The sequence below is a fragment of the Giraffa tippelskirchi genome, chromosome 1 (assembly GCF_054371585.1).
Source record: "Giraffa tippelskirchi isolate mGirTip1 chromosome 1, T2T-mGirTip1v1.2.pri, whole genome shotgun sequence".
Taxonomy (NCBI): domain Eukaryota; kingdom Metazoa; phylum Chordata; class Mammalia; order Artiodactyla; family Giraffidae; genus Giraffa; species Giraffa tippelskirchi.
Window position 1 is genome coordinate 198,296,329 of NC_137275.1, and position 25,940 is coordinate 198,322,268.

General features: G+C 48.4%; 1 protein-coding gene across 5 annotated transcripts in view; it reads right to left on the reverse strand.

Annotated features, from left to right (window-relative positions):
- PTCH1 (patched 1) overlaps nt 1-25,439 on the reverse strand; it is a 71,185-nt gene extending 45,746 nt beyond the window's left edge. For 3 of the 5 annotated variants that reach the window (XR_014062853.1, XM_081522819.1, XM_081522803.1), the window contains exons 1-2: nt 16,554-17,645; nt 14,729-14,921 (exon numbers count right to left, since the gene is read on the reverse strand). Coding sequence is in view for 3 of the 5 variants with exons in the window: in XM_081522819.1 (XP_081378945.1) it covers nt 14,729-14,921; nt 16,554-16,751 (391 nt within the window). In the remaining 2 variants the exon portion in view is untranslated. Of the gene's footprint in view, nt 1-14,087; nt 14,226-14,728; nt 14,922-16,553; nt 17,646-24,812 lie in introns of those variants that run through there. The other 2 variants (XM_081522829.1, XM_081522840.1) reach the window with 2 other exon arrangements.
- Nucleotides 25,440-25,940: the final 501 nt, after the last annotated feature.

The window sequence follows — 25,940 nt, forward strand, 5'->3', positions numbered from 1 at the left end:
TTATTTCCTTATCTTTAAACATTTTGCTTAGGGCTGTGCTATGCTTAGTTGCTTAGTCGTGTCTGACTCTTTGCGACCCCATGGACTGTAGCCTGCCAGGCTCCTCTGTCCATGGGATTTCCCAGGTAAGAATGCTGGAGCAGGCTGCCATTTCTTCTCTGCTTGGTGCTACCCCCCCCCCCCCCCGCCCAATCAAGCTGGAGCAAGGTAGATGGATAGGCGATAGGAACAGAGATCAGAAGACCTGGGTTCTGAGTCCCAGCCTTGCCACTCGAGGAGCTGAAGTTTGGGATATAGTTGAGTCTCAGTAACCTTCTCTGTAATGTGGGCTAAAAATGACACTACTAACTTCATAGGATGGTGTGAAGACTGACAATTAGGTGAAGTTTCCCTAACCCTTACCCAGGAGCTGAGCAGGCCTCCATTCATTAGTTTGTCTATTGAAGGGCATATATTGTCATCCATCCTTTACAGAGCAGGAAACACAGCTGCAGAGTTTGGGTGACTTGCCCAAGGTTCCCAGCTGACAGCAAAGGTGGAGTCAACCTTTAACCAACTGCCCTGCAAACCTCGGGGCTTCTTTGCACCAGCCGAGGATATGAGTTCAGGAGTGCCCAATTCCACATACCAGACCACCAATAGAGCTTTTACAATTACACAGGACAAGTAATTGCTATCTTTATTTAAAGGACAGCAATGTTACCTCTCAGATTTTTTTTACCACCACCAAGGAGATAGTGATCAAGTTAGGCTGATCCTTCCCTCCCCAAATTCAACTAAGTATAATTTTCCCAGGTGAAGAAGGGCCATTAGATAGGTGGGAAACCCTTCTGCTCAGGAGTCCACACCTCCAGGTCAGTGCCCTTCCAGTCCATGGCAGACACCAGACGTTCCCTGTGATGTTCTGCTGGATCCTTCCTCAGCATGGCTTTTCACACAGAGCTTAATAAACATCTGTGGCATTCATGCAAAAAGCTTTTTCCAAAAGCATATTGTAATTCACATAAAGATGTTCTGAAGGACCAACCAAAGTGTTTTTCCCAATAAATTCCAGGTCCTTTCAGGGAGGAACTGTCCGCTGCCCACTCACCTCGGCTCACACTCAGTGTGTCGGATGAATAAATGAATGAACAGCCTCAATACAGAGCCTTGGGAACAGGCAGTCATCTGTATAAGATATTAATTCTCCCCAAAGCCTCAAAAGTCAATCAGTCAAAACAAATGACCCTTTCAGCCTGAAAAGTACCCACTCAGAGTCCAATTAGGAAAATGGGGTCTGTGTATATGCAAGTGGGGCATTTGCATTTGATTAATCCCATGAATTATCTAACAGCCTCTAGACAGATTTTTCTTTCCCCCTTTAGTTGCTTCAGGTCCTCTTTTCAATCTTGCGATTGGTAATTGTGAGCATGAAAAAGTACAAATCTCTAAAAGAGTGTAACTGTAAAATTATTAGCACCAGCTCATTTTCTAAACTGGAAAAAAATGAAGATTCAGTAATTTGGGCAATGGGCTGAAAACTTCTGGGCTGTGAGTTTCAGTCACTCTTCCACCCATCTCTTTTATTCATGACTAGCCAAATGCTGCTTAAGCTTCTAGGCTGTTTTTTTTTTTTCCCTCCTGGTGGGATTGTGCCCTCGGGTATTGCCATGGGAAAATGCTACAGTCATATAGCCCAAAGAGAATCTGTCTTCATGAAGAGAGCCCCGTGCCATGAAAACAGCAAAAACAAGACAAGAGCCGGACAGACACATTGCAACGCCTCCCCAGGGACTGCGTGGGGGGACGAGGAGGGCCAAGTGCTATGGTAGCAGTGGCTCTGAGCATGCGCCTACTACTGGTCCCCACACCAGCTGTTGGCGGTGCCATCTGTTCCCACCCGGGCTACTTCCTCTGAATGGCTTTCCTGAAGCCGCCCGCTCGCCCTGTCGGACACGATCAGGTCAGCCCAGCGCTCTGCCCACACTGGACCTGCTGCCTGCACAGCCCCACCCCCCACCCCCAACCTGATATTTCTTACAGGGCCACCAACTCCCAAGATGACACTGCGTCTGTCAGGAAGCCCATTCTTCACTGGTCCCTTGCTGCTGCTGCAAACGAGGGCTGTGGTCAACCCCACCTAAGAGGGGCCGAGTGAAGTCAAGCCTGCAGAGCTCAAGATGTCCCTGGCTTCCAGCAGAATGTGGCAGAGTGGAGCTTGGCTCTGTCGCTAAGTGCATACTTGCCCAGCTGTGAACTGTCCCAGGCCCTACAGTGATTTCCCCCCGACTGCTCAAATGCTACTGCAGGCAGATGTAAACCCCAGTCCTGTCCTTCTGCAGGAGTTGAGCAAGGCCAGGAGGGTCTGACAGAGTGGCACGTTTGCTCAGAGGCAATGCTGGACCAGGAAGAAGAACCAGGGACCAAAGACAGCATGCTGTTATCAAGTTCTAAGTTCTCAGTTTAAGTCCTCCTAACGTCTTCATTTAAAAAATGAAAATACAAAGCAACTGAACAACAACAAAACAGAATGCCTTTGCAAAGCTGCAGGCTCTCTATCTAGCATTCAGGCTGTTGCATAACATTAACCCCAGTTCCCTTCTCCCCGGCTTCTGTGAGGCTGACATCACCTCTCTGCTCTGAACAGTCTCCTTGCCATTATCCAGCCTGGGCCTCTTTTCACTGGCCTCCTACTTGAGCAGTTTGGGGTGGGGGAGATGATGTGAGTCCCCACCTTCGCACACAGGCTCCCTGGCCCCCGTGGGATTCCGTCTCCTGCACTGACCCTTCCCTCTTGCATCTGTGTGGGGAGACAAACGTCACTGGGGGCCACTTTCATGATTGTGTTGCCATCAGGATTAGCTGGATTAGGGGCCCGATGCATAAGGGCCCCCTGGTGCTGTGAGGAAGTTTCATCACTGGGTCAGCACGGTGTGAACTATATTCTGTCACCACCACCACCACCACCACCCCCACAGCCACCAACTGAAAAGTGGGGATGGGGGGAGGTAGCAGAAAAATGCTTCCAGGTCAAAACTGCCTCAACTCCTCTTAGCAATAAATTCCCTTGCGGTGCATTTCGAAGGACATGACTGTCTCCTTTTTTAAACAAGAAACCTACCCGATTCTTTCCTAATCCATAAAGAATTTCATGGATCTCCCAGTGGCAGCAGGTGGAATGGTGAGCATAGCTACCGTAAGACCCAAGGGAACAACTCTTCTAGCCCTTTGCTAAAACCAGTCAAGCAGTTTGGGAAGAGAGAGTGTTGGAACCTTACTATGTTCAAGGTGAACACACCTCCATGGTCAATGCTCATTCTTCTAGAGATGCCTGCACTAGCTCTCCCAAGAAGGAGGGAAGGCTTCCCCATTTGATCTGAAGGCTCTTGTCTTGTTTTTGCTGTTTTCATGGCACCGGGCTCTCTTCATGAAGACAGATTCTCTTTGGGCTATATGACTGTAGCATTTTCCCATGGCAATACCCGAGGGCACAATCCCACCAGGAGGAAAAAAAAAAACAGCCTAGAAGCTTAAGCAGCATTTGGCTAGTCATGGAAAACAACATGGATGGAATCAGGGGTGGGGCAAGCCAGGGGAAACAAGAGGATGGGGACAAAACCAAGAGCACAACTCTTAAACTCCTTTTAAAAATTTTCACCAACAGGAAAGTTTTCCTCCCTTGAAATCATTTGGCCCATTCACCTACCCAAACGTCCCATTCTGGCCGCCACCACTCATGTGGACCCTGCATGAAGTAAACACAATTTGTAGAGAAAGTAATGGGATTTCTGCAAGTGTGTGTGAGTGTGTACGTGTGTTTTATAGAATAGTCCTTCTTGCACAGAACCAGGCTGTTCCATCAAAGCCGTATCTGTTATATTTCTGTCTTTCTCTTCTGTTTGGTGTATTCACCAACAAGAGAAAAGGAGGTAAGCTTTGGCGGCCCTGACCTGCAGCTGGAACACAATACTTTCGCACAGCCCTGCCGACCCCTGACATAAATTTTACACCGCAGCTGGCATTTACACACTCAGCATTACCATATGTATAGCTGCTCGGTGCTAATTATGCTAATCACCTGTCTAACTCGCTGCTGCGAAAAATGGTTGTATTTAGCAGTCCAGTGCCTACCAATGCAGCTTACTGTGTGGCTGAAATGTACATTCAGACGGCCCTGAATGGCAAGATTTTTCCACGTTGCTGGCTACATTCAGGCCTCAGAAAAATTTATTCAAGTCAACTGGTTTCGGTCCGCAACAAAAAAGTTACGAGAAAAAAGTGAGTGTGTTCTTGCCCTAACATTCTGGATCTGCTTGCAAGCAAAATGATAAATCAATTGGTGTGGGAAACAAAAAGGGAGAGAGATTTCTTTTGGAAGCCATGTGAAACTGTAGCCTATTTAAAAAAAAAAAGAAAAAAAAAAGGGTCATCCTATCCCTCAAATCTCTAGAAAGAGCAGTTAATAGATATTTAGCCCTAATCCCAATTCTCTCAAATTGCAAGCTTTGTTTGCAATTAAGCAAGGTATTAAACATGTGCAGCTCTTTTCTGGATCATGTGTGGATTAAAATGATGGTATCATTTTTTAAAAATTTATTACAACACTGTATGATTCTCAAGGGGAAAAATCAGGTAAGAGGAAAGAATGTCTTAGGTAGTTTGGGAAAATTCTTATTTTATCTTTCAAAAAGTTTCTATTTAAAAAGATACTGTGTGATACTTACGTCTATTTTGTCAGATTTTTCTGGCTTCTCCACTGAAGGAGCAAAGGAAATCAAGGGAGGGAAAGGGGGTGGGGAAGATGGGAGAATTCAAGAAAGAAAAAAGAAAAAAAGTGGTTGGGAAGGGAGGGAGGGAGGGCAGGAGAGAGTCAAAAAGCCTACATTTTCCTTAATCTCAAAGTTCCTGTTTTTATCATCAATGCTTCTTAAAGCAATTTTCTCAGATCATTCTACAGAATGGATTTATTAAATCAAGATAATATTATCATAAGTTGTTTTAACAATTCCTGAAGTCCAAGCTGAAACCATTTCCTCCTAACTCACAGAACACTTTCCTATTAGTTTTTAAAAACCCTGAATCTGTCACTGTAAGCACTGCTTATTCTTTGATTATTTGGGTGTGAAGATCTGTCTAGCCATTCCAATTTTCTTGAACTGCCCACAGCACATAAGATACATTCTACTGAAGGGATGGCACAAAGTGCTTGCCCTCTCACCTCCAAATGATCATAATTAGTAAATTCTTTATATTTAAATTTAGAAATTGGGAGCAAACTGGAAGGTCATTCATTTTGCAGTGTAACCTGGATTACCCCACCCCCACCCCAGCTACAAAAGACCAGAGCAGCCTTGTGATAAATCTTAGGTTTACACACAGAAGGTGTACCAACCAGCATAAAGGGATTGCAAAAGAAGCTGGCTTCTCCATGCAGCAGATAATAAGGGTGAGGCTCATAGTAGCTTGAGGATGCTGCTATGAAGACAATAGCTTTCTTCCTGTCAGCTTACCTCACCATTCTGTTCAACTTTATATAAATTTACCTGACCCAATGAAGCAACATTATCCAAGCCACATCTTTCTCTGTTTGGCCTCCCAATTCAAGTTGCTTTTCCTTACTAGTCCAAAGTATTAACTCATCTGGGTTTTTTGTAGTTTCAAATCTTGTTTATGCAGCTAAAAATACAAACGATGGGATCACTACTGGGCTCACTGCAGAAGGCTTACCCCTCTCATTCCCTTTCAATCTCCCGCTTTTCTTAAATAGGAGGTGGACCACCCTGTCTCATGGCACAGAGGAGTGTTTACATTGCAGTACTTGACTGTGTAATACATCTGGCATTTTTGGGCAGGATTCCTGAGCTAGGGGCCAGAAGCCCTTAAGCAATGATTTAAAAGGAAAAAAAATCATGCACATTGACTTAACAAAGCCCACTTCCAGCTCCTTTTGTTTACTTTCATATATGCTTCATCAATAACTGAAGACTATCTTGGTTGCTAAACTGGGGAAGTCTACTGTTTTTCATTTATTTTAACTATAATAGATAAAGCTTGTGCTGCGGTATGGAGGCTTGCTTCTCACTAGCCTTTCCTCCATAGCCAGTGGTGTTCTGGGACCCACATGCAGGGTGGACCATTTGGGTCTACTCACACCTGGGTTTCTGGATTAGAAATAAGGCCCTGCTTCCACATTATAAATCTCTCCAACAACAAACTTGTCACTCATTAGCAGGTACCTGACTGCCCACCAACGAGTTTCCCTAACACATGACAGCTGTTTTTCCAACTATGCTCTAAGCCCCCAATACAACAAAATGGTCACAGTCTTGAAGGGACTGAGGACAGGAGGCATCTTTCTGTAAATACAACTCCTAAAACTCTCCACAACAGTCAAGCAGTTCCTCAATGGCAGCATTCTACTGTTTTGAAAGGCTAATTATTTCTGTCAAACTTAAAGATATATGGAGAAAAACTGAGATATTGTAGTGTAAAGGAAACAACAACCCTATATCCAATTAAGAGAAAAAAAAAAAATCTAAAAGTATTAGTATAAAGCTCCTAAAAGCAGAGTTTAGAAGCAAAGAGTAATAAAAATGCTTATATTTTGGTGACCCTGATGATGACTGTGTAGTCAAAGTAGGTCTCCACCAACGAAATCCCAAGGAGCTTCCTCTTTCTGGGCTGCCAGAAACGCCTTCATGAGCCGAGGTGTCTGCTTTCCAGGATGTCAACTGAGATTTCTCATGAGGACAGTCCATCTAATGCTGTGGCATCAGCCAAACTTTGGATGTGGAAACCTGTCTTCTTCCACCTCTATCCAGGCTCCATGCTACCTTTGGTTCTGATGCGAGTTCTACCCAGGGAACACCTGAAGGGGGAGGACCTGGGCTGGAATGTCATGGTGTGTTTCACTTACCACCTCAGAAACACTATGGGCCCGATTCTTCCCATTCATATGGCACATTAAGCACAGGCGACTAGGACTTGTTTCATAGTCCACACATCAGTGGACTCTAAGGTTACCTCAAAAGCTCATTAAAGTGCCATGACTCTTCAATAGGGGAAGCACATCTACTAATAAGACCCCACCAAAGAAACAGTCTTGAAACCAACCCTCATACAACCTAAGAACCCTAAAGATGCAGATGGTAGCTCTGCATCTAGTATCTCCCATAGCTGATTTGAAAGAATACATTTTCTAATTCCTTCCTGTCGGTTTGTGATTAACCAGATTTACTACCATTTCAGATTTCACACTAGTAATTCCAGAGAGCCACTAGGATTGGATTTGGGCAGTTTATGAATAGGTGAGAAGACGGACAGGTGGGAAGGAGAGGAGAGAAGAGAGGAGGGGAGAAGAGCAAAGGGATACAGGTGACGGAGGAGGGAGGAAGTAGGATGGAGAAAAGGTTCTGGGAACCAATGAACAGCAAAGCAAATAACAGTATTTTAATAATAGAATCATTCAAGTATTCAAGTATGGCAATTATTTAGGGATGTCTCACATAGCTACAATTCTCTCAACTTTTTTTTTTCAATATAGTGTCAAAATAGTGCTATTTTTGCAAAATGGCTTCTATTAAATCTGTCTCCTTTCAAATAAACTATTTCCTTCCATACTTCTTTTAAAAGTCCACCTCCCCCCCGAAAAAAAAGTTTATAATAAAGCACTCCCCACTTCTCAACCAGGTGAATAGATTACTCTTCAGGAGTTAAATCTGGGCAGATTCAGTCCTACCGGTGTGAACAAAGTAGGGGGGCAGCCATATAAACAGCCCCTTCCACTGCGTAACTGTGACCCCCCAATAAGAGAAGGAGGGCAGACAAGTTACAGCTCAGCCTGAGTGGACAGAGCTACAGGGGTCATGGGGAGGTCAGCTTTGAAGGAGAAATCCCAATGAAATATAAACATGGCACTGTGGAAACCAGACAAATCTCCCATAGCTTGTCCAGCCAGCGTTAATCTCGCCATCAGCTGTGGTGCATAATCCAAACAAACTGATCTGGCGGTTCATACATCTGGAAGCTGTCATCTTCTGGAACCTCCAAGCAGCGTTCCTCATATCTGAAACACTCCATCGCCCAACCTGACCTCTAAACTTGTCAGAGGGTCAAGAGTGGCAGGCACCAAAGAGATGTAAGGATTCAGAGGGTCAGCTGCCATAGGAAGATGGCATCTGAGGCTATCTGTTATTTTTAAAGCACTTATTGTTGGGCATTTATTTTTTGATCGTTTTTCTCCAGATATGAAAGATATGCCATAATTGCTTCCACCTGTATGTATGTGCCCACTGTCAGAATCTAATCAATAACTATCTAAAACACATAGTCTTCATTTTAAAAGTGCCTAGGGGACCAAGGAGCAGAAAGGAGCTGTTGTCTTTTTCTTTCTTTCCTTTGTGAAATGCCAAAACCCCCAAACTGACAGCCCCAGAAACCAGAAACTGGCTGATAACCTTGGAGAGGGCAGTAAGAGCAGAGCCTGTGCACCGTGTGCCTGGCAGACGGGCTCCCGTTCCTCGTTGTTTCTTTGGTTCTGCTGCACAAGACCACCTGGTGAAAAGCGGTGTGTGACAGGAACATCTGGAGGAGAACTGGATCACCAAAGAGCCCATGTACTATGTGGGCTTTGGAAAGGAGCTGTTATTGCTGTATGAGCAAAGTCCAGTGGTATCTTTTGTTGCTTTTTGTAAAGTCACATTCATGCTAAAATCCTTCAGTCTACTGTGTTGGAAATCCAGTGAGGTCTATCTGCAAAATTAAGTTACCCAAAGGAAAAGGAAACAAAAAAGTATTCGAATATAACACTTCTCCCTTCTTCTATGGCCTACCCCAACCTGTTCTCAAGTTTTCACTTGCTACTTAATATAATTCTAAGGGTAATCAAAAATTTAAATTATTTGCATGAAAAAAGTTAGATATCTGGGTCAGTAAATACGGGGATGGGGAGGGAGCATTATCTTAAACTTTTGCATTTATGGCAATGCTTTAGCAGTGTAATAAAAGCCTTCCATCTGCACAGCATCGGTCTTCTAACTGAAATCTATTACCTATTATCTAAACCACTGGTTCTCAATTGGGGCAATTTTGCAACCCCCCCACCCCCCCGACATTTGACAATGAATAGAAACACAATTATCACATCCAGGAGAGTGCTACCAGCAGCTAGTGGGTAAAATTCAAGGATACTATTAAACATCCTACAGTACACAGGACAGCTCCCACAACACAGACTCATACAGCCCCAAATGTCAATAGTGAGAAACCTTGTTCTAAATTGAAAAGGTGAAGCTCAATTATCTCCTCTAACTGCCAAAGTTAACAGCCAAAAACAGCCAAGAACACTGAAGGCTTATGCTAGCAACTACAAACTCTAGAGAACTTAGAAATATCAAGCAAGCATTAAAAAAAAAAAAAAGTCCATTTGCCTTAAAAATAAAAAAATCAGTTATAACTTGTGTCCTCCTCTTTTGATGCTGGCCTCCCGAGATGTTAATAACCAAACACAAGACAATGTGGATTCATTTCAAGGCTGTTATCTTTTGCAGTAAAGGAGGCAATGTTTAGAGAAAAAATCAAAAAGCTCAAAAAGATAAATGAATGTTCTGTCATTGGAGAATCATGACAACAAACTCATATCTCAGACAGGGTTGGAGTGGAGGGGTAGATACTAAGCGAGACAGAAGGATAAAAACGCTAAGCAAAAATGAAAAGTCAACAGAGAAATGGGCAAGATTAAAAAGAAAGCATTTCCCTTCTGTGAGATCCAGGGGAAGCTCTCTAGTACCAGGGAGGGAACTGGAGGCCAAATAAAATAGTGTAAACCTTGAGGCAGGCAAAGAATGGCTAAAGGAAGATCTGGCAAGTCCCCCCGGACACCACCCGCCAAACACCCTGCACACATCCGAGACCTAACCTGCTGTCCCAACCAAAGGTAAGCATTGGGAGTTCTCCCAGAGACCGCACCCTTGTCCTCTGAGCCTTTGCCCATGCTGTTCCTTTGACCTGGAATGCCCCACCACCAGCCCTGCCCCTGACGGACCCTGACTGAGGCCCCCTTCCTCAGGGCTGTCCTACAAGGTGCCCCTGCCATCCTGCCACTGGTCTGTGTGTCTGCTGGGTGGAAGTCCCCTGACGACAGGAATGATGGTCTTTCACTAACATCTCTCTGGAGCTTCAGGCAGTACCTGACACAGAGCAGTCACTGAGGACACGTGCTGAATGAGTATTTTTATTTTTAAGTAACAATCTCTCCCTGACCTTGCTGCCACTGGCTGGTGTTACTGAAACATTCCACATATTATTTCATCCACTCTCAGGACTCCGTTCACAAGCAATCTAGATTTGAAATTTTTTTACTTGCAAATACGCGAAGGTCATGACCAACTTAGACAGCATATTTAAAAGCAGAGACATTACTTTGCCAACAAAGGTCCATCTAGTCAAGGCTATGGTTTTTCCAGTGGTCATGTATGGATGTGAGAGTTGGACGGTGAAGAAAGCTGAGCACCGAAGAATTGATGCTTTTGAACTGTGGTGTTGGAGAAGACTCTTGAGAGTCCCTTGGACTGCAAGGAGATCCAACCAGGCCATCCTAAAGGAGACCAGTCCTGGGTGTTCATTGGAAGGACTGATATTGAAGCTGAAACTCCAATACTTTGGCCACCTCATGTGAAGAGCTGACTCACTGGAAAAGACCCTAATGCTGGGAAGGATTGGGGGCAGGAGGAGAAGGGGATGACAGAGGATGAGATGGTTGGATGGCATCACCAACTCGATGGACATGGGTTTGGGTAAACTCCGGGAGTTGGTGATGGACAGGGAGGCCTGGTGTGCTGCAATTCATGGGGTTGCAAAGAGTCGGACACGACTGAGCAACTGAACTGAACTGAACTGAACTATAACCCTAAGACCCAAGCTAGCAACTAATGTATACTGACAGTTTCTTAAAAAGCAATCACTGTATGAACACTGTAACTACGGAATCAAAGAATTTTTATCACCAATGCCATAAAAACATCTTCCTTATCTAGCTTATATTGGCTGCACATTGTGGCCAATGTATTCAAACCAACTTTATAAAGCCATGTTTCCCCAGCATGTTAAACAAAGCATGAAAGCCAAATCAAAGAGACAGCCTATCAAGTGGATCCCTTTAATTTGCTGATTATATTAAAAAGATAACATTATTTTGGCAGATACGAGGATACCTGTAGTAAGTCTATGTGTATACACAGATATAAAGGCAAGTGAAGATATTAATATATTATCTATAAATCAATCTTATCTAGATATGTATGTACCTGTGTACACATGTATAGTTGCCTTTGCATTTGCATGTCCATTTTTATCAACAGAAGAAATAACATTTTCCAAACTGTCCCTCAGCACTCTCTCCCCTTGAAATCTCTTATGCTTTCCTTTCTTCTGTTGCTTTTTAACTAAGAAAATATGCAACCTCCATTCACTTGGTCTCTTTAGTGTAGCAAGCACCCTTGTTTATGTCCAGAATATCTGCAGTCTTCTATTAAGAAATGACTACATAACAGATTTCTTTGCTGATAGTGATGAAGAATGTACTTAAGACACTAAAGTGCAAATTAACCTACATTCCAAGTTACCTCTCATTTCACTCTACTAAAGTTTAGGATAGCAGAGAATTCTTACTCTGAAAAGCAAATGATTCCATTATTTGCTGTTGATATAAACACTAAGCTCACTATGTCACAAACAAGACTTCCTCATTGTTACCTGTACTTTGAATTTAAATAAAATTATAAAATGGTATGGTGGCCTCCTTGGTTGGGTTTATTTACACTTTTGAAACTGTTACTTCTTCTACAAGGGAAGAATCAAGTATGGAATGAAGGAATGGCACATCAAAGTCAAGGCAACAGGAGACCAGGCTGCCTTAAGTCACCTGTAGGTAGGGTGGACATGGAGACATAGAGGATCCATAATTTCTCACTTATAAAACAGGACAATAATTCAATCATCTAGTAAAAAAAAAAATGTTACAAAGGCTATCAGGTTATAAAAATAAAGATAATAATAGATAGCTACTATATTGAGTGGTAAGGCATGTGATAATATAAATGGTAAGGGTAGTTGTTTAACAAGTGATAGTATGGAGTATCTGGCCAGAGAATCAGTGAGCCACACTGAAACTGTCAAAACAGAATGGGAAGGAAAACAGCTCAGAGGTCCACAGTAGGCACAATGAGTCTTATCTCAGGTGTGTCATCCCCCAGCACCCTATGTCTACGCTAGAGCCCCAGCGAGTTTCTCCTTCCAGGACTTGAAGTGAGTTATGTAATGCACAAACACAGTTGCTTCTAAAAATATTGATACAGTGTTATACAAATAAGTGGGGGCTTCCCTGGTGGCTCAGATGGTAAAGCATCTGCCTGCAATGCAGGAGACTGGGGTTTGATCCCTGGGTTGGGAAGATGCCCTGGAGAAGGGAGTGGCTACCCACTCAAATATCCTTGCCTGGAGAATTCTATGGACAGAGGAGCCTGGCGGGCTACAGTCCATGAGGTCACAAAGAGTTGGACACGATTGAGATGGACTAACACACATACACATACAAATAAGTTAATGTTGCTGCTGCTGCTGCAAAGTCACTTCTCCTCAAACTTTTTAAAAATCTACTGGCAAGTCTTGCTCAAACCAACAAGATATGGTCTTTTGTCATCATCATCGACACCCAACAAATTTGTTGGTCCAAGTAGCAGAAAGGGAAATTTACTCAACTCTTGCTCTGCCCTAGAACCTGGGGTAGCTCCCCACAGTCTAGCCAATCACATCACTTCTGAATGGTCCAGGGCCACAATGAGCTACTGCACCCTATACCTGCCACACAGGGGGCCTCCCACTGCTGCTGTCCACTCAGCTTGGGCCTTTGTTTGACCCCTTTTCTGAGCTTCTACTTAGAACTCCCTCCCTTCTCTGCTCTAGGTTGCCTTAATTTGCCTCACCACCTCCATGGAAGGTTTTTTCTTTTGCCATTTAACTTTCAAATTTAATGTAAGTCTGACATTCAACTCTAGTAGTTTTAAGTGTGTGAATTTGTGCACAGGGAGTGTCTCACATCGTCAGTGTCCCTTTCGGTGCCCAGCACCGTGCTAGGACCATTATAGATGCACAGTAAACTTGCTATTAAACACATTGTATGTGCTTAATAAAACCCTTCTTTTATCTACTAACGACAAGGAGGCGCTGAGTTGAGGTAAATTACCCCATGGATTCAATCCAAAGAACACTGTTGTATTAATTACCAAGCTACTTATGGCAAGAATGTTTTCTGGTCTTAATTATTTGGACTATTATTTTAATTGTCACTTCTCAACTAAAGACTCCACCATATGCTTGCAAAACACTGAAAGCTGAATCTTCACAAACAAGGCAAGATTTAATATTCTCCAAGGCTAGGTCTCCAAGAGTATTCTGAAGAGGGATCAATTATGTAATTATGCATGTACTCTTAGGCTTCCAAATTTTGTCTTAGATATCACTAGGAATGCCTCAGATATTCCGATTTGAAGCATCTACATAATTACCTCAACCCATCTCTCCCGTCTTATTTTAAGAGATTCCCTAGGTAGTGTTCAAGGGTTAAAAGTTTCCAAACACCAACAATGTTCCTTTCCAAAAAGAAAAAAAAACACACAACAGAAAACAAAAATAACCCCCTTCCCTCCCCCCGCCCCAAACAAAACCCCTGAATCAAAGAGATTTACAAAAAGAATGTAAAACGTTTCCGTCAGCGGTGGCGGCGTATGTCTGTCTGTGTGTGATCTATTTTAAATTTACAACCACTTGAAAAAAAAAAAAAGACTTCAAGAACCCCCAAATTGAGGAATGTGGATAAAAGACTGGAAGAACCCTTGGAGAGCTCCCATGGCCCCTCCCTCCAAACCCGCGTTCTTAAAACACATTTTTTTGTATTCTCTCAGCCTGCAAAACACTGCCTTCTCCCAGAATAATTCCATTTTAAAAGCCCCCACCCGCGAGGAAACATTAATCTACTTTGCAAACAAGCGTTCCAGTCTGTGCTTTACTGTTTTTTTTTTCAACTCCTTTCCCCCACCCCCCTTTTTTTGTACCTTGAGACAAATGTTTTTTTTCCCCAAGAGTTGAAAGCTGTCCAAAAACAGGACCACACACGCCGCCGCCTCCGCAGGCCCGCGTTGCTCCCGCCCCCCGCCCTCCGCGCGGCGGCCGCGGCCGCCGGGGGCGCGCACACTCCCTCCAGCCGGAGGGGTGGCCTCTCTCTGCCCCCACCCTCCTTTCTCTTTGGACGCCGTGGGTGGGGGTGGGGGAGGGAAGGAAGCTGAGGACGCGAGCCGGGAACGCAGACGCCTTCCTCTGGCCGCGTCTGGGCGCGCGGCGGAGGCGAGCTGCGGTGGCGGCTGGACCTGGGGGCCCCCCGACAGAGCGGAGTGGTCCGTCCCGCGGAGGGGCCCCCGTGCGCCCTCGCCGGCCCGCCCTCGCCACTCTCTCCCACAACACCTCGCAAAGCGCAGCTCCCCGAGTAGATTACAGCGCGGCCTTTGTCGGGCGGGCCTGGCTCCTGGCCAGGCGCCCAAACAATAAACAATTCCCCCTGGTGCGGGCAGGGGGTTTTCGCTCTTCACAGAAAGGATCTAGGTGTATGCTGGCAAATATCTTTATCAATTGGAAAGAAGGGAAGGGGGCCCGGGTTGGGGGGACGAGAGGGCGCCGCGGCGGGCGCGGAGTTTCTTACCTTCCACCCACAGCTCCTCCACGTTGGTCTCGAGATTAGCTGCCTTTAATCCCACAGCGAAGGCCCCAAATATGAGGAGGCCTACAACCAAGAACTTGCCGCAGTTTTTTTGAATGTAACAACCTAGTTTAAATAAGAGTCTTTGAAATTTCGCTCTCAGCCACAGCGGCGCTTTCCGGCCAGTAGCTTTCCCCTGAGGATGAAGCAGAAGGGAGGAGTGAGCGCCCGGGAGTCGCGGGCCGCGCGTCCACGCTCGCTTGCGCGCACCCGTCCGGCATCCCGCGAAGGCACCGGGCGCGGGGGGGAGGGGGGGTGCCCTGCGGGCTGGAACCAAGGTCGGCCAGAGGAAACGCGAGCGGCGTGGGTGGGGAGGGGGGGGCTGGTCATAAATCAAAGTCAGGCTGCAGCGTGGGAGCTGCACCTCGGCCACAGCAGGGGCGCCCCCACGCGCAGCCTGCGTAGCATCCCCGAGTGACTTGAAGGTCTGGGAAGAGGGACTGCGGGAACTAGAGGAAGTCGAGGCAGTGAGGAGCGACACCATTCAATACAGGAAATATTCACACCGGTCCGGGAAGGGAGGGGCTGCGTAATCCCTGCGATTGAGTCCGTTTAAGAACAAGCAAACCACGGCGCCCTTGCCCGCAAGTTCTGCCCCAGCCTTCACCCTTCTCGGGGTGCTCCGCCGAGGGCAGGGACTGGGTACAAGAGCGCTTTGGGAACAATGTATGGCGGGCCCCCCCATTCTGATTCCCCCGCCCGACTTGGTAGTAAATTGGGATCCACGTGGTGAGCGTGGGCACCGGAGCTCACTCGCGAGGCATTTCCATGGCGCTGGGAGACGCCGTGTGAGCTGAATTAGGAAACGGGGCAGCCATCTGCAACTTACGACAATATTTGTGATCGGAAGAGGGCAGCCACATGGATCTTTCCCTCCTCTCCCTTCCCTTCTGGTTAAACGCGAAAAGCAGCCGAGTGCTCAGGGGACGAGCCCAGGCCGACGCAGTCGGGGGTCCTGGCTGGGTGCTGGCTGTTCCCGGCGGCGGCGTTTCCCCTGCGCTGGCCGCAGCCCCGGCGGGCCCCTGTCTGGGTGCTCGCCTTCCCCAGATTCCACACATTTCAGCGAACCTCGTAAACACAATGAACCCGGCCGTTCCGCAGACCCGCACCGCGAATTTAAGGTGGCAATTTGTTTACAACTTCCCTTTCCCTGCAGACTCTGAGAAGAAGTGGCTCAAAAATTGGAAAAGAAGAGGGGAGATGCCCTCTTCCGAGGATAATTTTTAAGGGAGCAGAGATTTCATGCTCAACAAAAGCAAAACCGGCTGCCAAAAAAGGAAACCACCTTTATTTCGGCTCCCTCCTCCCCCCTCCTCTCTCCGCCTCTCTCCACTCCGCCTCCCCCTCCAAGATGTTAAGAAATGTGGCAGTATTACAGGGGTTTAGGCTGCAAATAGGGGCAGGGGCTCAGGAGGAGGGGGCTTAGGGGCACCGGGCAGTGCCGCGCTGCGGCGGCTCTTGAGGTGGTCCACTGTGGACCGCTTTCCAGTGCTCCGGAAAAGGCACGCTGGGGAGGGCGCGTACGTACACACACACATACACACACACACATACACACACAATCTCCACCCCCTGCAGACCTCCGACAGCCCTTTCCTCCCAGGACCGGAGGGAGGGTTTGAATTTTTCAATCCCCACTTGTCTTTTTTCCCCCTTTGGAGGTGTGTGTGTGTCTGTGTGTGTGTGTGTGTGTGTGTGTGGCGGGGACGATTCCAAAGAGGAAGAGGAGGGAAGAGAGAGTGGGAGGAGAGGAGAAACTGAAATGCACCTTGGAAATCTGCTCCAGAGCGAAGGCGGCGTCGCAGTAGCTGGGCCGGTGCAGATAGTCCCAGTCCGGCACGGCGTTGCGGCGCAGTCCCCCGGTCCGCCTGCGCCTCCCGCCACCGGCAGGGCGGCCCGGGGCCCCGCTGCAGCTGCCGCCGCCGCCGCGGTCCTGAAGCTCGGCGGCGTTACCAGCCGAGGCCATGTTGCCGCCGCCGCCGCGGGAACCGAGGCTTCCCGGGCGGCCCGGCGCGCTGCTGCCGCCGCTGCGGGCTCCCGGCGCGCCCTGGCGCTCGCCTAGCGAGGACGCTGCTGGCCGCCGGCTGTTCGGGCTGGGGCTCCGGTTGACAGACCTGCTGCTGCCGCTGCTGCTGCTCACACAGCGGGCGCTGCTGCCGCTGCGGCCGCGGCCGCTGCCGGAGAGTCAGACCCTGCGCCTTCCATTGCCACATTGCGCGGGGGTCCCGAGGTCTCTGCGGCTGCCGCTGCCCACATCCAGTTCTCCGGAGGGCGAGAGCCGGCGCGTGGAGCCAGCCTGTCCTTCGGTCGCTCGCGCGGCGCTCCTGGCTGTCCCCAACTCCCCCTACCGCCTCCCGCCCCACGCCGCGACCCCTTCACTGCAGAAAGCTCCAGCAAATCCCCGCCGCTCCCGCCGGCCTCGCTGACTCTCTCGGCGTCTCACGGGTCGCCCGAACGGCCGCGGAGGGTAAAGGCAGAGCCGCCGCCGCGGGGTCCGTGGGCGCCCGGCGGGTCTCAGCGCTGTCGGGCCGGGGCAGCCGCCGCCGCCGCTGCAGTTGCGGCGGTTGTTGCTGGCGGTGGCGGCTCCTGAAGCTGCTGCTCGGGCTGCTCGGGCTGCTTGCGCTCTGGCTGCTGGCTTCTCGGTGGCTGCTTGGTCCCGGACTCTGCTTTCTTGTGCTCCTCGCTGACCCGCTGGACCATTCTGCCCCAGTGCAGCGCGCCTCTCTCGCTCCCGGGACCTGGGGACTCCGCTCTGTGTGTGTGCAGCGGGCAGCGGCCGCAGCAGCTCCTTGATTCAATAGATGAGATGGAAGAAGAAAAAAAAGAACTCTCTCCATTTGGAGAAAGAGGAGGAGGAGGGGAGGGGGTGGAGGGGGAGAGAGCGAGCGAAAGAGAAAAAGGCTGGAGCTCCCGCCCCCGGGGCTGTCAGATGGCTTGGGTTTCTGCAACGCGATTGGCTCGCGGAGGGCAGAAATTACTCAGCAAACATGACTATTATTAGCTGCTTAGCAACAGCTCACCAAAGTAGAGAGACCACCCAGGTAGGCAACCCCAGTGTGTGCATCCCGGGCTTCGGGGGGAGCCTCCGAGAGCGCCAACCTTCTCGCATGCAATACTTCCATTAAGGAATGCTCCCCCTCCCTTTCTTTCTTATTCCTTTTCTTTTCAACAGTGTCTTCTTTTTGTAAGATGCTTTGCACGCGCGCGCGCGCGCGCACACACACACATACACTAGTATTTGCCTCGCGATAGACACAGGGGAAAATGTAATATTTTTTTAAGCGCTTAAACAATTTCAGAAATTTCTTCAAAGAAAACCCTTTCAGAGGCACCTTGGCCTCAAGCTGCAGCAAATACTGGGAGGTCCAGCTTGAATTCCCAGGCCTGCACCAATAATGACAGGGTGGTGGATAGTGCGCCAGTGTGTGCCAGATTTTTTTTTTTTCCTTCTCTCTTTTCTTTTATAACCAAAGACAAGACTTGGGCTCTCGCAGGGAACAACGCCTCGCATTAAGATAAACAAAATGGAAAGTTAAAGAGGAGAGTAAGGACATTGGGAAAAGCCACCTTTCTTAAAATTCGCTCCCCCCTCTCCGTTCTCCCTTTCTAAACCCCACGGCAGCACAGTCCAGGTTTGAAGGAGTCAGTGTTTTATAAACGTGGAATCCAGACACAGAAGCAGTCTCGTGGAGGCAGAGGCGATTTTATTTGAATCTTTAATGCGACGTTTGTAGAGGAGAAACAACAGAATCCTTTTAACAACCGGAGAAACAGAAATGTTTTCTTTAGAAAGAGAGAAAAGCTTTCCTATTTTGGATTCATTTGGACCCTCCCCCCCTTTTCATTAACTACAAGTCCCTATTTATTTAAAATCTTTTAAACCTTTCCACCCAAACTGGTACTCATCCTGTTATATTTAATAGTAGCGTGACATAAAGGAGAATAAAGGCTTTGACGCAGGATTCATTTGAAACAAATTGTGCGCCGATTGCGAGGACTTGTCCGGACACTGCAGCCAGTGTCACCGAGACATCAGGGGGATTCACTTCCCGTTGGGGCAGAAAACCTGCGAGTCTGAGGTGGATCCTGGGGTCAGAGACAAATTAAAACTGCCTACACGGCTCCGATTTTTATTAAAAAAATTTTTTTTTTCTGGAGAGTATTTTTCTTTTGCAAGTTCAGTTCCTCCCCGAGATAGAGACCAGACCCACAAACTCTCTATTCTGTCTCATTTTAGTATTTGGTTCCCCTCACCGCCACTTTTTTTTTTCTTTTTTAAAAACAGTATTGAACTGCAGAGGCACTCCCTGCAGCAAGTAGCCGACTGAAGCCGTGAAATGGGGCAGTGTGGCTTTAAGATGCACACGGTGTGTGTTCATTGAAAAAAAAAAAAACAGAAAGAAAAGGAAAGGAAAGGAAAGAAAGAAACCCAGATGGAGGGAAAGGGGGAGGAGCGGGGGAGAAGGCGGAGCCCACGCGACCACGTGACGTAAGGCCCAGTCGGCGCGCGCTCCAAGGGCCCGGAGGCCTATTACGCGCGCGCGTGTCCGAGCGCGCCCGCTACCGCGCGTGCCGAGCTCCGGACTCCCAACTCCTGCGCAGCCCTGGTCAAGCAGGTAGGGAACTAGATGCGCTCGGCTAGCGCCAGGCGGGCTCCAAGTCTCCAGCGCTGGCCCCCGGGAGCCCAAGGGAGGCGCACGCCCCACCGGCGCGGACGGACGTGCCGGACGCGCCGTAGTACATTCCTGAAGGCGGTCCGGCCCCCTTACGTCGCCCAATGCCTGCGCGGCCTCCTCGTGGTCGGCCAATAGCTTATCGCTCGGGTCCCTTCCCATTCAGCGGCCTCGTCCCGAAAGGAACTGCAGCCGGGCGCGCCGGCCACCCGGGCGGCCCACGCGGCTCCCGCAGGGGGCCAGTCGGCCAGCCCTCGCCGCCGCCTTACTTCCTCTTCGGCGGCTCCCCCCTCCCACCTTCTTTCACTCTCCCCTTTCCTTTCTCCTTCCTCTTTCACCCTCCCTCTTTTTTTTTTTTTTCTCCCCCTTCTCTCTTCCTACCAGCCTCACCACCTTCCTTCTAGCCTTTTCTCCTTCCTGGTTTCACTGGGAGGCCCTGCCCTCTGAATCCCAAACTGGCGAAACGGGTGCGGTACCCTGGGCTGGATGGGGTGTTCTGCAGAATGAAGAGACAAAGAGAGTAGAAGTGTCTGAGGCGGTGTTCACGAGATCGGGAGGAGGACCAGAGTACCCGACCAGCGCGTAAATTCAAAACTTAAAACTCCGAAGGAGCACGTGATTTTGTGCGCGGCTCTAGGAAAAGTTGAGAAAATTCAGAAAAGACAAGCAGCGTGCATTTCAAATGACAGTACGTTAATAAATAAGATTGCAGGAATATTGGGCTCGACTGAGAGCAAGCTTAATCTTTGAGCAATATCGTGGTCTTTTTTCTGTTTGGTAAATACCATATCGGGACACATGATATATTATTCTGGTTTTTCTCACTGAATGGTTCTACTGACGTTTCAGGTCAAACTGTTTTGTGCGTGCCGCTGGAAATTAATTTTTAAAGGTTTTGGGGTGGTACCCCTAAGAAGACACGTCAGTCTTATATTTGAGGCTTGCAAAGGTAACCATGTAGCTATAGGCAGGGTGCTGTGTTTTTCTTTACGAAATTCCATACAATGTTTTAGAGCAAAACATTAGTTTTTCCTTTATTGCAATTTCAGAATAGATTATGGAATTCTAAAATGAAATGATAACCTATGCACACATACGATTCCCTATTACTCTCCGCGCAGCTACATGTACACCATTTCGATGACAAAACCTCTTTCACTCGGGCTCATTTCCCTGGGTTTGACTTAATTCCTAAACGTTTTGAACACTGATCTCTGGGGTTTTCAGCTCCCTTAGCCCCCTCACCCGCTGTTTGATAGGTTAACTTTTCAGTATCTCAGACAATAGTCTCGGCCTGTAAATTCTACCATGGGTTCCAGGATGGCAATCCCCAGCCTAGGCTCTAACAAGCGCTATCTTAATCTCCCCACCCCCACTGGCCGCTTCCCCTGTGGTCTGCTTTTTTCATACACGGAGATGAATTACTTTGAGGATCTAATTGGCCTTGTTTCTGTAACGTTTTAAGAAAGGAAGAGGAGCCAGTGTAAAAGCCTGCTCGACTTGGGTGGTCAGGGCTGAGGCTGCCCCCAATTTGCCTCATTGCTGATGCATGTGAGTTCGACATTCCCAGCGATAATGTTGTTCCTAATCAATCTGCCCTTATTTACATTTGTAAGCATTGTCGGCTTTAATATGCATGCCCTGTGCAGGGGACCGCTGCGCCACACCGGGTTTGTTAACTTCAACCAGGATTCTCCAGACCTGAGAGGAGGATGACAGGAAGAGCCAGGGCTGCAAAGGTGTCTGCTGGGAAAAATCTCTTTAGTGGCCTTTCTGTACTAAATAAGTGAGACGCTTGGTGCCTTTTCAACCAGCAGGAGTTGCTGGCCCTCTTTCTTGAGTGTCCCATTTTCCCTTTCCAAGTAAAGTCCATCTCAATGCATCAATTGTCATTTTGGTCTCCCTGTCATGGTCCAAGACTTCATTGGAATTTGTAGTTTTCAAAACACATTCCTTAGACTCTTAAAATATGATTCCTTCATATCTTTTCTCTACTCCAATATTCAAATAACCATGGTCACACCACACACATCTCAAAAATGACATCTGATTATCCCAATGATGACACTGAAATAAAACATCTGCCCTTTGTGTTTGGACATTCCAGTGATAAGAAACTGTGGGAGCTGCACTTGGTGGAGTAATGAGAAACCATGCTGGAACTTGACTTTTCACTGGTTTCTCAGATTCAACTAATTAGGTCTTTAAAATCTAATGTAATTTAGCTAATATCTGCAGAGTACAAATGAATGAAGGAGTAGATATAGTCTAGTAATTTGACCTTTGGGCCATGTTATAATTTAATCTACTGAGCTTAATACTCTTTTCCACAAATGCAAAGAATTGCAAACATTACATTAAGTCCCACAAGTATTCCCGTGGAGAGGCTGCGATGGGGAGAGAATTGGGGATTTAAAGTGATATTCTATTTGTGGATGGAGAGCCCAGGGTACTGGATGTGAGTGATGGACCAGAACCTGAGCAGTTCAAGGCAGGTACGTTGGATAAGAGTTGACTCAATTCAAGCCATTTTTTGGCTCCCTAAGAATGCCTTATTATTTCCTTATTGGCACCTTTTGTATTTGCTTAAAGGTGATGGTAGAAAATGAGTCTGAAAGGGGGAGGGAAAAAACCAATTCAGCAGCCTCAGAATGTAACCCCCTTAAGTATGACTCCCTCCCCTCCCCTTCTCCCTTCAACCTTCTGTTTCCTCCCCGTATTCTCCCCTCCCCAGAACTGGAGGAAAGGGAACAGCTCTAGCCAACTTGTCAAAATAATGCTGCTAATTACCCCTGATCTCCTTTAATGGGAAGCTGCTCCCAATTCTACAAAAGAGTAAATGAGGGGTCTACAGCACAAACCCAGGAGCACTGGCTTTTTGTGTGTGTGTGTGCTTGCAGTGAGCTTGGTGGGGGGTGGAGGGGTTTGGTGGTGGTGGTAGAAGGAGATGTCCTGAGAAGGTCCCAGAAATCTTCACATTTATTACTCCAGGTACACATACTAATTTGGAAAAGGGACTTAGACTTTCTGCGGTGCCAAAGCGATTGGTATTCTCTTGCTGGGAACGTCACTAACTGCAGAGAAAATGCTCAGCCTACAATAAACTTGAAAGAAAACAGCATTGACCCTTATATTTATTTCTTCCCTTGTCTATATATCTTCTTAGCCACATTACTTTAAGAGATAGAGATGTATTCTAGAAAGATGCAAACTTCGAACATTCTTCCCTCCATCTCTCTCCTCGTCTCTATCTCCCCATATAATATATCCATATCAAACTCTGCATTTGGCAGAAGGCACACCATTCATTTTGGTGATCTCTGCCATCGGGTCCTGCATGAAAAAGAAGCTGAGCAACATGATCCCTTTGACCCACTGCTGGAGCAACAAATTTATTAGAGATATAGGCATGAGAAATGAAAGGGAAGTAAAACAATTCCAGCTTATTGTGTGTCTTTCTTTCATACTGCTAATCCGGTTTACACATCACGCCTACACGTCTCAATAGGGCTTTATACACTGTGGCAGAGGCGGGAGAAAATAAAAGGTGTGTGTGTGAGAGAGAGAGAGAGAGAAAGGACAAATAGGGAAGACAGATATTTTAATCCATTCAATCTATATTAATTTGCCTCATTAGTTTTTCTATCTGTAGAAAGTTGAAGATAATTTTTTTAAAAGTCATTTTTTTTCACAAAATAATTCCAAATGGTGCTAATTCCTATTCAAATAGCTTGTTACATTATGACTAGGTTATAACCAGAAATTAGATACACTTCTCAGTGAGTTTGAAATGAAGCTAATACCCCAAATTGAGAATGAGCCCATGGGTGTCTACCTTGATTCAACATTTTAAAAGAAAAAGGTCTTAGACTCAAAGGCGAAAGGCTGTGAAACACAGCCTTGTGGAAGGAAGCTGGGTGACAACTGGAACACACACAAACTCACAACTGAAAGCCCTTGTTTTACAACATGGGTACACAATGCACCTGAGGCAACAATTTATACCACCCAGAAATAGTAAGTTACAGTAACAAAGGGTGACACCAAAGGCATTGTCTTTCTTTGTAGAGGCAATTAATTGCATGTTGAACTACTGGAGCCAGAAAAAGAAAAAAAACAAACACACAAAATGCTGAAAAAGGACTATTGTAGGAGTTCAAGACCTCAGTATCAAAGTATTAAAAACTTAGAACTACCCATAGTGGGTTTTTACTGTTACCTCCTGTTCTTTCATATGGTTCCTCCCTGGAGAGGAAGGAAGGCTAGAAAGGGAAGAAGATGGTCTTCTCTCCCATGTCTATGAAAACAGAGGTCTCTAGGTGTCTTCCACAGACAACAATCCATATGGTTCTTCTTAGGTGATGGAAATCGAGATCTGAAAATTTGGAGTTCATTGCTCACCCACCAAGTAGGAGTCATGTTTGGCAGCAACTTAAATACCTGAAGACACAGTATATGTCACCTCCGAGGTACAGTCTCCGGAAGTCTTGTGGTCCCATGGTTGGCACCAGGTCTACATGGGTTTGGATCAGTCTGGCCCACCTCAAGGATCACCCTCAGGCCCTACTTAGCCATCTCAGCACCGGGCTAGCCGCCCACCTCTTTAATGGTTGGCAGGCACCAGAATGCCCAATTCCATGGGTGCACGAGTCAACACATACCTCTCCTACCCGTGGCCCCTTCCTGAACCCAGGAAAGCCCCTTTGGCCCTTATTCCCACCAACGGCGACCGGGAGAAGGATGTTTGCGCTCCGGGTTTTGATAAAGTACTTCTCTCCTAGCCCTGGGTGTCCCACTCAGAGCCCCGGCCCAAGTGCCGAGAACACTGGGTAGGGTGCGAAAGCGTACGCCCAGCCCCTCGGGCAGACCTCCCCGAGCTCCCGGGAGACTAGGGAACTCGCCCGGGTGCGCGCGCTCCCGGCCCGCACCCTCCCCCCGGCGCTGTCACTCTTCGCACCAGCCCTCCATCCCCAGCGCTCTGCCTCCGCTGGCAGCCAGTAGCCACCACCAGGCTGATGAGCGGAAGCCAAGGTGGCGACCCTTTCAAGCGTGAAAATGGGATCCCAGGCGACCCCCTCCGTGAGAATTCCCCTCGGAGCCGTTCCCCGGCCGGGCCCGCCGCAGACAGCCCCCTCCCCGCCCCGCGGGGCCGGCCTCGGGGGGCGGGGGCCCGGAGCGTGCGAGCGAGCGAGCGAGCCTGGAGGCGCGGGCCGGCGCCCCTGAGCCCCGCCGGCGCAGCCCACCCAGCCCCGCGGCCCCGGCGCGCCGCCCGCCCGTCCCCGCAATCCCGCGTTCCCGGGGCGCACGCCGCGCGAGGGCGAGCTGGCGGCGGCGGCCGAGCCGGCTGCACTCACCATAGCCGGCCGTCAAGCCCTGCCCGGAGCGCGGGTGCCGATGGCGCGGACGCTGCGCTTGGATTTCACATCAATTCCTCTCCCCACCCCGTGCCCCCCTTTCCTGGTCCTCTGCTCGTCCGTCTTCTTCCCGTCTTCCCTCGTCTCCCCCTAGTCTTGTCGCCGCGGATCTCTTTGTCTTCCCTGTCGTCGTCTTTTTCTTCGTCTTCGTCTTCTCCTCCTCCTCCTCCGTCTTTACAAAAGGAACGGAAAGTGTAAAAACCCCGGCGCGCTGGGCCGCCGGAGGCTTTCGGCGGAGTGCGGCGCGGACTCACAATTACAAGCCTGTTTCTATTAAGCAGTTCCATGGCCCTCGGCGTGGGTGGTCTGCCGCGCCATAGGCAGGACCTGTCAGGGTCACGTGACAGATCCGAAAACTTTACCCCTTTACAATAAACTCAAGGAAAGCAAAGTAAACTCGAGGAACGTGCTATCAGCACAGCCCTCCTGGGTAAACAGGCGCTCCCCTCCCCGTCTTCCTGGGAGGCGCCCCGCCGAGCGAGCTCCTCCGAGCCCCTGCCGCCCCTCCCCGCCCCCTGCGGCTCTATCTGCGGGGGGCCGCCGGGCGGGGGGTCTCCGCTCAACAACTCGCCTTCCGCACCTAGTGCTCCCCAACCCCACACACATTATTTGCTAACAAATAGCCACTTGCCCAAACCCCCGAGTGGGCGGTGCTGGGGGGAGCAAGGAAGCTCATTTTTAGCATCCCCGGCGCTCCGGGAAATGAGGGATGCCCAGAGCGCTGCAGAGGAACACCACTTTCCTGTCTTCAGTTCTCAAAGCCCTTTCCCGCTCGCATTCCCACGGAAGCCCCGAGAAGCTGGGAGCATTCTGGTTGACAGGCCCACGGGCTGACAGGGAGGCAGAGAGCCAGGGAAGCCGGGCAGATAACAAGAGTCTCCCCGGGGAAATCCTTCAGTGTACTAAGATGTATGTGGATTCGTCCAGCTTCTGTCGGAGGTCCCTGGGAAGCTGCTACTTCTGAAGTAAGACTAAAGTGGAATCCCTTGGAAACCAAGATTGGTAGCTGGCTGAGGAGTCACTAATTGATATTTGCTCTTTTCCCTTCCAATTACTGTGGTTTTTGGG